Source organism: Bombyx mandarina, chromosome 15 (assembly GCF_030267445.1).
Source record: "Bombyx mandarina strain Sakado chromosome 15, ASM3026744v2".
Classification (NCBI taxonomy): domain Eukaryota; kingdom Metazoa; phylum Arthropoda; class Insecta; order Lepidoptera; family Bombycidae; genus Bombyx; species Bombyx mandarina.
In genome coordinates this window covers 14,441,421-14,452,229 of record NC_143221.1, presented here as the reverse complement: position 1 = coordinate 14,452,229, position 10,809 = coordinate 14,441,421, and the positions used below count along the sequence as shown (strand labels likewise).

The 10,809-nt window shown below is 40.3% G+C and overlaps 1 protein-coding gene across 1 annotated transcript; it reads right to left on the bottom strand.

The window, feature by feature from the left end:
* Positions 1–733: 733 nt before the first annotated feature.
* On the bottom strand, positions 734–8,216 carry LOC114248579 (uncharacterized). The gene is made up of 8 exons (XM_089733421.1): positions 8,047–8,216; positions 6,692–6,835; positions 6,337–6,537; positions 4,733–4,831; positions 3,773–3,922; positions 3,451–3,663; positions 2,841–2,970; positions 734–943 (listed from the first exon to the last, which is right to left on the bottom strand). Exons 1-8 carry the CDS (start codon positions 8,176–8,178, stop codon positions 834–836), a joined length of 1,179 nt encoding a protein of 392 aa, XP_089589547.1. The 5' UTR covers positions 8,179–8,216; the 3' UTR covers positions 734–833.
* Between the last annotated feature and the right edge of the window lie 2,593 nt (positions 8,217–10,809).

Genomic DNA, 10,809 nt, shown 5'->3' with positions numbered 1-10,809 from the left:
TTGGTATCATTAAAAGTTAAAATTTTAAAGAAGATAATTCCAAATTCAAATTTTGAAATTTAATTAATTTTTAATTTATTTTTCGTACAATCAAGATGAGTGAATCTTATGAAGAAATTCGATACATTTTAAAATTTTACTACAAAAAATGTAAAAGAGTAAAGCAAGCCGCGAAAATAATTTGCGATGTTTATGGACCTAGCGCAGTGTCTGTTAGAGTAGCACAAATTTGGTTTAAGCGTTTTCAATCCGGAAATTTTTATGTCAAAGATGCACGTCGCTCTGGTCGTCCTATTACGAATAAAATGGATGCCATTTTTAAAATTAGTTTCATCGTAATCTATACTGTTTCTTGGTATAAAAATTCATATATATTTTATTCGAGGCTAAACTCCATACTAATACTTTTAGTAATTAGCATTAACATAATTTTAATAAAAAAAAACTTATTAACTTTATTGTCTTATCTTATATAATAATATATTGCTATCTTACAGAGGCCGTGCATTTGTTCGCAAATGTTGATGATGAATAATTGGTGTGCAATAAAATTGTCATAGTGTTGTTGGGCACCTAATTATTGCCATAATCAGCGACACCGATCCTTATCATGATGATACCAATCCTTAGGCTGATTTAAAAAATAGGCATGTTGGTTATAATAATATGTGTTTACCAGTTTTCAATCGACGGTTAAGCAAAGGGAAAGTGTTAAATTAAAATGTATCGTAAGTAATGATTTGATTTTTTATTTATTTTATTAAACAACATTCAATACATTTTGGAATGTAAACGTTGAATTTCGTCCTGAATCTTGATAACTTTTTTAAAACTCAGTGCGTAATAAGGCCAACGAAACCTGGTGCATTGTATTTGTTGAGAATCAAGAAGAAATAGGGCTTGTTGAAGATGAAGTCTGGCTCGGCAACCACGCTTTCAGCTTCTGTAATGAAGTTAATAAATCATATTTAAATCATAATTTTTTTAAACTTACAAGCTTTCCAACCAAAAGTCGATTATATACATTTGTACTTGGTCTGGCCATAAATACTGTTACAATTAAAAATAAACAAAATATTACATTTGAATTTGGAATCTGTCATTTTTATATGATTGCTCATTGAGTTTTCTCATTTTGGCGCCAATACATTCTACAATATTTTGCGATATTAAAATGGAGTGGGGTGATAAAGAGAACCGAATCGCTGTGATTGCATTACACAAAGTAGGTATGGAGCCAAATGCAATTTTTAAAACTCTCCATACGCTTGGTATTAGTAAAATGTTTGTGTACCGGGCTATTAATAGGTACAATGAGACCTCCTCTGTTTGTGACAGAAAAAGATCTGCCGTCCACGTAGTGTTCGTACGAAAAAGGTGGTCAAAGCAGTAAGCGAAAGAATTCGAAGAAATCCTGTCCGAAACCAAAAGATTTTATCTCGGGAGATGAAGATAGCACCTAGAACCATGTCGCGTATTTTAAAAGATGATTTAGGACTTGCAGCCTATAAGAGACGTACTAATCATTTCTTAACTGATAATATTTTAAAAGAGAATAGGGTGGTAAAATCGAAACAACTACTGAAGCGGTACGCAAAGGGAGGTCATAGAAAATTTTTGATTACGGATGAGAAATTTTTTACAATTGAGTAACATTTTGACCAACAAAATGACCGTATTTATGCTCAAAGCTCTAAGGAAGCTTCCCAATTAGTCTACAGAGTGCAACCTGGGCACTATCCGACTTCAGTGATGGTTTGGTGGAGTATTAGCTATGAAGGAGTGACTGGGCAATACTTTTGTGAAAAAGGTATCAAAACATCGGCACAAGTGTATCAAGATACCATTCTTGAGAAGGTAGTGAAGCCTCAAGAATGGTCCTTCCAGCAAGACTCGGCGCCAGGTCATAAAGCTCGGTCTACGCAATCTTGGTTGAAAACGAATGGTTCGGACTTCATCAGCGCTGAAGACTGGCCGTCGTCTAGTCCCGATCTTAATCCGCTGGATTATGATTTATGGTCAGTTTTAGAGAGTACGGCTTGCTCTAAATGCCATGATAAGTTGGAGTTTGGAGTTTATATTTTAAATTGTTTTATATTTATGTATAAAACTAACACACTGTAAAAGTAATAAATATTATTTGCCATAGATTTTTTTGTTTTCCTTTGTAACAGTATTTATGGCCAGATTAAGTATATACATACATAATATGTATCACACAGAGCGATATTCCCTATAATTGCGTATGTATTCAAAATAAATTTAATTCGTTTAAGCATCATGCCAAGGTGCTTAGATAGTTCAGTGCAAATGGGCGAATATGTTTAAACTCAATTAAAGTTGCAAAAAAATATTTTTATTGTTATTGCTAACCGACTATGCAGCACTGTATGTGCTGTTTCTAAAACATATGAATATATGTATGTATATAATAATATATCATATGCTGTTTGAAATATGCGGGCTATACCGATTCTTTTTTTCTGAATTTTTTAATTAATTCTTTAATGGGTAATTTGAAATAGTAGATGCTGGAAGAGTTACTAGAGCCCATACATTATATTATCTGAATCCCGTTATCCACCTTGAGACATGAGGTCGATGTCTCAACCGTATTGTGTAAGGACTAACCGGAACAAATGACTGGCTTGCAGCAGAAACAGACAATGATAACATCCCAACATGGTAAGAGTCCTTCACGAAATTCCTTCCAGTAAGTAAATACCTAGATAGATTGTTATCCATCTCTGCCTGATACTGAGTATACCAAAGTTCTTCCTTTATGCTCTGAAAATTTTGTATTACCATTCGGGAGGCTGTATGATTGTAAATTCACTTACGCTCTTCTGTGGGCTGTTCGAAGTCAATACGCATATGGCTCAGCATATGGGATATATATCCTGATTTATTGTCATAGACCGTATCGAAGCCGTCGAAGTTTTTCTCAAAAATCTCTGTCAAGAGTCCGGCCTGCAAATTTACGGTTATTACAAATAAGGAATTAAAGTAGAAATGTTTGAGCTTTTTATTTAAAAAAACAGTGGCCTTACATAAACCACATTCGGTAAGCCATGGACACTAATTCACAGATGAGCGTAACGTAGTATATCAGACTGTGTGGCTCTACTGCAGTTGTCAATATCAAGGTATCTGTCATTAGTACGTGTGAGCATTTGCCGAAGTTCATTTGCCCCTCAACGCCGCATGCGCCGGACGTGTGCATAAGGGTATTTTTTATTTATTCCATAGACATGTGACATGAAGTTAAATAGTTTCCGTGATCTATTGAGACCCCAATGCGAATAACGCCACCCACCTGACAGACATAATATGGTATAGGTCTCAATTTGTATAGTATAGCCGCAGTTTCACCATTGAAATAGCCTAGTGATATTGTGTAAATAAATCTTTTCTGTTAAAATTATATATAAATAAATAACTTTTACAGACCCTTTTAACTTCAGGTACATAATCACGTGAATCTCTAATTGTCAATTCGATCGGAACTGCGAGCTTCAAGTATTTAGACTCGGTTTGAGTCAAGATATAGGGCAGCGTCGCGGGATCGCGGAGTTTGTTAAATGCGACGCTAAGATCCTCGTTGTCATTTAATGCAGTCCCCAAGACGACGGAAATATCACCTCTCAAATAAAACTGGAAGACCTGGCGAATGAAAACCAAAAGAGAGTACAATTCGACGATCACAATAAAAACATATAATTTGTGAAATGTAAATTGAACATGAACTTAATTTAAACAGATCAGTATGTACCTTGATGCCAAGATTTTCGATTTCCGCGTATTTTCCCGCACCCTCCGAGTACCATGCTTGTTTATTACTTTGTGTTCCGTCTAGTGCTGTGAATGAAATGTCGATCTGCTTGTACGGGCGGTATGAGTCGCTAGCTTGACCCCATGGGAACTATAAAGGAACAGAACTTTATCGAAGTGGCATTGGCATTGAGTATCTACTCAATGTTTCTTTTCTATAACACAGCGTGAGCTAAGATTAATAAGGTACTACTAATCGATATATATTATATGTATTATATGTCAATGGTACTACTATACTATGGTGAATAAGATTAAAAGACTAGGATTCTACATTTTTAATACGCTTTTATTAGCTTTAGACGTATGTATGTATGTTTGTAACGGAATCTTTGAACATGATTTGACCCCCTTCAAAACGTTTGATTAACTTAAAATTTGGTATACTTATTAAGGATCGCTGACAATAAAATCATTTTTTCTTACACTATTTTTAATTCAAATTTATAAAAAAGTATTTTCTATTTTTTAGTTGTATTTTCTATAAAAGCGTATTTTGTTAGTTTTTGTAAACTATTTCTTTTTTCTTAGCAAAGAGTTAAGTTTACGGTAATTATAGTGCCTTTTTTTTTTTTTATTGCTTAGGTGTGTGGACGAGCTCACAGCCCACCTGGTGTTAAGTGGTTACTGGAGCCCATAGACATCTACAACGTAAATGCGCCACACACCTTGAGATATAGTTCTAAGGTCTCAGTATAGTCACAACGGCTGCCCCACCCTTCAAACCGAAACGCATCACAGTAGTGCCTGCAGTAGGCTTCTGTTTATAGAGAGGTGAAAGGAAGAAAAGTGAAACGTGTTGCCTGTTAAGAAATTGGCTGGTATATTTTACAGGTTCTAAATAAAATACTTTATGTTTTTTTTAATCGAAATAAACGAAATGAATTATGAAAATACTCACATAAATGTTAGTGTAAGCTGTGAGAATTATACCGGTTTCCTTATCGATGTCGCCGTCTTTCAGAGCAATTTCTATGTCGTTTCCGCTGTCGCTTTGTAGCTGCAAATTATCGAACACATAATTTACTAGAAAATCAATAAGATATTAAGTCAAAGCTTCCATAAAACCATGGCCTTTACGTTTGTGCCGAAGTGAATTGACTTAAGTTCAATAAGTTAAGACTAAAAATATTACAAGCCGCGACGTGACATATATATGTCGAGGGCTGCACTAAAAGTATCGGGAATGGAATATTTCCACTGTTCCTGTCATATTAAAATCTTTTTAATTGAAAACTCCTTGGTTTTAAAAATCGAATACCATTTATTTATTTAAAAAAAGATTCTCGGTCTTGTCACGAGGTTTTGTCAAACTTGTTTAGTCGTTGAGAAAATGGAATTGACTCGAGAAAATTCAAGAGCGATGATTTATTATGACTTTCGAAGTGGTTTAACACAAACAGTGGTTTGACCGGATGATTTCTGCATTTGGTGATGAAGCCCCATCCAAAACCACAATTTATCGCTGGTTTGCTGAGTTTCAACGTGGACGTGTCAAGCTCAGTGATGATCCCCGTCAAGGTCGTCCAAAAACTGCAGTCACCCAAGAAAACGTTGATGCTGTGCGTAAGCTGATTGAGGAAGATCGACATGTGACATACCGCGAAATTCAGGCAACTTTAGACATTGGCATGAGTCAAATACAAATAATCTTGCATGAACAATTAGGTGTAAAAAAGTTGTTTTCCCGATTGATACCGCATTCGCTCTGTGAAGAGCAAAAAGCAGCTCGCGTTACTTGGTACGTCAGAACTCTCGAAATATTCCACGCAGGATCCTCAAATGCTGTATACAACATTGTATCAGGTGACGAATCCTGGATATACGCGTACGAACCCGAAACAAAAAACCAGTCACGAGTTTGTGTGTTCGAAAATGAGTTAAAGCCAACAAAAATTGTTCGTTCACGGAGTGTTGCAAAAAAAATGGTGGCCACGTTTGTCTCCAAAACCGGCCATGTTACGACTATTCCTCTTGAGGGACAAATAACGGTTAAGGCAGAATGGTGTGCTAGCATTTGTTTGCCACAGGCCGTTTCTGAACTCCGTAAAGATAACTGCAACCGCCGCATCATCCTCCATCACGACAATGCGAGTTCTCACACCGCGCACCGAACAAAAGAGTTTTTAGAGCAAGAAAACAGAATTATTAGACCATCCGCCGTACAGCCCCGACCTAAGCCCTAATGATTTCTATACTTTCTCTAAAATAAAGAATAAATTGCGTGGACAGAGATTTTCATCACCTGAAGAAGCTGTGGACGCCTACAAAACGGCCATTTTGGAGACCCCAACTTCCGAATGGAATGGTTGCTTCAATGATTGGTTCCATCGTATGGAAAAATGTGTCAAATTTCGCGGAGAATACTTAGAAAAGCAATAAATACATTTTTAAATAGTAATGTTGTGTCACTTCGTTAATTCTCGAAATTTTCAGTGCCGCCTATGTATTGATATTTATCTCAATTTCTGATGACGACACAATGCAAAAGTGAAAAACGCTTACCGAATCCCTGATAGTTGTGACAGCATCATTACTATAGTCAATATTTTTAACGGTTCCATTGAAAACATTAGTGAAATCCAGTATGAACTTGTTAGAGAATGGAGAATCGATATCAGTGAAGGCGTTCAATGTCACAGTGGATTGGTAAACCTCGTCCTTTCTATTGATATTTCCGTAGACAATCTGGTTGGCGCCTAGGACCTGTAATAATGAAATGATTACAAAATAAAATACTATTTCATACATATTAATGTATATAACATGAAAAATGGTATATCAAAGCCAAAAGACTACGTGAAAAGTGAATTTCATTACAAGCGCATGTCGTTAGCATAAATTTGAAGATAATACTTACCTCATCTTCCGATCGCAAATTAAGGTTATTGTACAGTTCCGCTGTAGTGTCCTCTTTGCTGTTTAAGGAGAGTTCACTCAACATGAACAATAGTGGAAGCGCTGTGGAGAACTGATTCCTTTCGGGTTCATATTGATACCATTGCTACAAAAAATTTCAATTTGATGAAACAGTCTACAATTACCGATAGAATAACTAGTTACTAGTTTGCATAGATTGGGATTGCTATTAAGATATTAATAAAAAAATGTTATGTGAATAAATCGCGACGGGGGATCCGGGGATGCGCGTGGGTTGTATAGTGGACTACGTGCGTCTCCACGTCGCGATGCCTTCGGTGCCTTAGTACCGGGCACGGCTTCGCTAGGTGCACCAGGTCGGTTGACCTAAGCGGTCTGTATTTCCGCCGCGGCTAGCCGGACCATAAAGCGGGGCCAAGCGTTCGTCGCGGTGCAGCTTTAAGGGACCGTCGTGATCAGGGCGTACTTCTCTCCGAACAGGCCTACGGTCGAGTTCGGGCATTTCCTGGGCGAGATCGGGGCGATTGATCACCGCCTCGCTCCTCGTCCAGTGAATCTCACAGGGGACCTCAGTGCGAAGTCTGTCGCGAGGGACTCCCTCCACTCGGACGCTCGTGGTAGGCTACTGAAGAGGTGGGCAAACGCAGCCGGCCTCTGTTTGTTGAATACGGGGTCGGTTGCGACGTGCGTGCGGTGGCAGGGCGAGTCTATTGTGGACGTTACGTTCGCGAGCCCGGCCATTCCGTGCCGTATCCGCGACTGGAGGGCTTTGGAGAGGGTGGAAACGGTGTCAGATTATCGATATATTCGGTTTGATCTCTCCGCCCTCCACAGTCGCAGACGCTCAAGAGGATCCCCCCTGCCTTGCGTCCCGGTCATTCCCCAGGTTGGCACATAAGCGCCTGAATAAGGCGATACCGATGGAAGCCTCTACGGTGGCGGCGTGGGCGCCCATGCGTCCACATCCAATTAGGGTCGAGGACGAAGCGGGGTGGTTCCTCGCATCACTTTTGTAGAATATCGGGTATGACTGGGTGCTGAGGAGTGCCCTCCTCCCGGGCCTAAGCGTAATCTGTGACGCAGACGACACACTGGTCGTGGCCGGGGGGGAGGCTTGCTGAGTTTGCTCGTCTTGCCACCGCTGGGGGGGCGAATGTCGTCGGCAAAATTAGGAGATTGGGCCTCGACGTGGCACTCAGTAAATCCGAGGCCATGTAGTTCCACAGGTCCTGGAGAGTGCCACCTGTCGATGCCCCTATCGTGGTTGGCGGCTTTCGTACAGAAATCACATTCAACTACCAATATCGAAATTTAAAAAAACAAAGCTACACTTACGTCGATACCTATTCCACAAAGGGCATTGTTGGCGTCATAATATCTAAGCTGAGCTTCAGTGTAGTTCTGGGCGTATACAGTGGAAGCGAACAAGTTGGCTGCGACAGCCACGACCAAGCTTAGAGCCAACATGATCACGAACAATCTGCTGCAACAACTAATGTTGGCTAACCGATTCCGAGTTCTTATATACGATCCAATAATACAGGCCAAGTTGAATTTATCACCTGATAAAATAGAGAATAAGTAGATTTTTTTAAGTACATACTGCAAGTATTTACTGCTTATATAAATACAAATTGTATTTATTTAATGTTGCTAAGATATTACATGTTGATAAGATATATATTATTTTATTTTTTTTAATTCGTCTTGTCTTTATGTAATTTTTTTATAAAAAGTATTAAACATTTCATTATCAAGCTCTATGTTATTACGTTTTCATTTCAGTATCATTATTTTATTATTATTATATCATTTACAGCCTGTTCTATAGATACTCCTGTGAGATAAAGCAAAATATAAATGACCCAAGTTACGCCATATTAGATTTTTACTTACAAAATTGCCCTTTAGTAGGCAGAAAGTGAAGGTCATTTTTTTTTATGAATTCATGTGTGAAAACATACACCCATGGATGGTATCGATGCATCTTTGCCAGCAAGCGCAGTGACAATTTTTCAATGACCTTCTTGATGAAGTCAGGTGTACGGGAGCCAATAAACTCTTCAAAAGTATTTCGTGCTGGCCCTCAAGTATTGAATTGTTGCCCTGTCAAGTGGTCCAAACTGTGGAAAAAATAGAAGTCTATTGCCGCAAGGTCTGGTGATTACGACAGATGACACAAAACTTCAAAATCTAGCACTTGTAGCTTAGAGACCATATGTTGTGCCATATGAGGTTGAGTATATTATTGTCGTGCAGGAGCAGTGGTGACAAGCGCTTAACAAAGGCTGGCCAGAAATTATCGAGATTCTTCATCATTATGTCCTCAGTAGCTCACAGTAAATATCCACAGTAATGCCGGTGCCATTTGTGGAATCCACAATACATTGTGACTGCTGTCGAATCTTAGTTCTCGAATATCATTCAATCAAAGTTCAACGAATCCAGCAATCCAGCAGCAGGCAAGCTTTGTCAAAGGGAGAGGTATGCATGAACAATTATTAACCCTTTGAACTCGGGAGGTGAGTATCGCTCATCACATGATTTAATTACAAACGACAAAAATATCATTCAGATCAGAACAGATATCAATAACATAACCATGATGTCAAACAAGATAAAGTAACAAATAGTTTACACAGCGCATCGAATTTCCGCACCAAACAAAGTGGTAAGCGAGAAACATCTCTCGAGTCCCGAAATACAGACACAGTTCGTTCAAGACCCAGACCGAACTTATGCGCACCCTGCATTTACTCTATGCTGACGACCCGTAAACGGGTTGACACTTTCGAATTCTGGTGCCGGACGAAAATGTTGCGGATCCATGAACTGCATATTGGATTATGAGCAAGCCCCTCAATTATCAATTACCCCAGTTATCAATACCCTCGAAGTTCTTTTTTTTTCTTTTTTTTTATTATTGCTTACATAGGTGGACGAGCTCACAGCCCACCTGGTGTTAAGTGGTTACTAGATCCCATAGACATCTATGACGTAAATGCGCCACCCATTTTGAGATATCAATTCTAAGGTCTCAGTATAGTTACAACGGCTGCTCCACCATTCAAATCGAAACGTTCTGCTTCACGACAGAAATAGGCAGGGTGGTGGTACCCTGGCAGGCAGGTCTGATCACTGCCTTATTCGTGCTGCCGTACCACTCTCTCGTCCTGATCGTCGAACGACGACCGGGTATCGAAGAGTTTGGCGGTATATGTCAGCAGACTGGGATGGATTGCGTGAATTTTACGCATCCTACCCATGGGGGCGGTTCTGCTTTTCCTCTGCTGATCCTGACGTCTGTGCGGACCGTCTTAAAGACGTGGTGCTCCAGGGGATGGAATTGCTTATTCCCTCCTCTGAAGTGCCCGTTGGGGGTCGCAGCAGACCCTGGTATAACAATGCCAGCAGGGATGCTGCATACCTCAAGCGGTCCGCATACGTGGCATGGGATAATGCCAGGAGACGTCGGGATCCTAACATCTCAGGGGAAAGGCGGAAATATAACGCCGCTTCCAGGTCCTACAAGAAGGTAATTGCCAAGGCGAAGTCGGAGCACGTCGCTAGAGTTGGCGAGCGATTGAAGAGCTATCCCTCCGGGAACCGTGCTTTTTGGTCGCTCGCCAAAGCTGCAGAAGGAAACTTCTGCAGGTCTAGTCTCCCACCACTGCGCAAGTCCGATGACAATCTGGCCCACAGCGCGAAAGAGAAGGCTGACCTTCTGGTCAAACTCTTCGCCTCGAACTCGACTGTGGACGACGGGGGTGCCACACCACCGAACATCCCCCGGTGTGATAGCTCCCTGCCGGAAATCTGCTTCACACAGTGTGCAGTCAGGCGGGAGCTCAGACTCCTGGACGTCCATAAGTCGAGTGGGCCAGACGGCATCCCCGCAGTGGTTTTGAAAACGTGCGCCCCTGAGCTGACACCTGCGCTAACGCGTTTGTATCGCCTCTCTTATTGCACTAACAGAGTTCCGTCTTCATGGAAGACCGCCCACGTCCACCCTATCCCCAAGAAGGGTGACCGGTCGGACCCATCGAGCTACAGGCCTATCGCGATAACTTCCTTGCTTTCCAAGGTGATGGAGCGAAT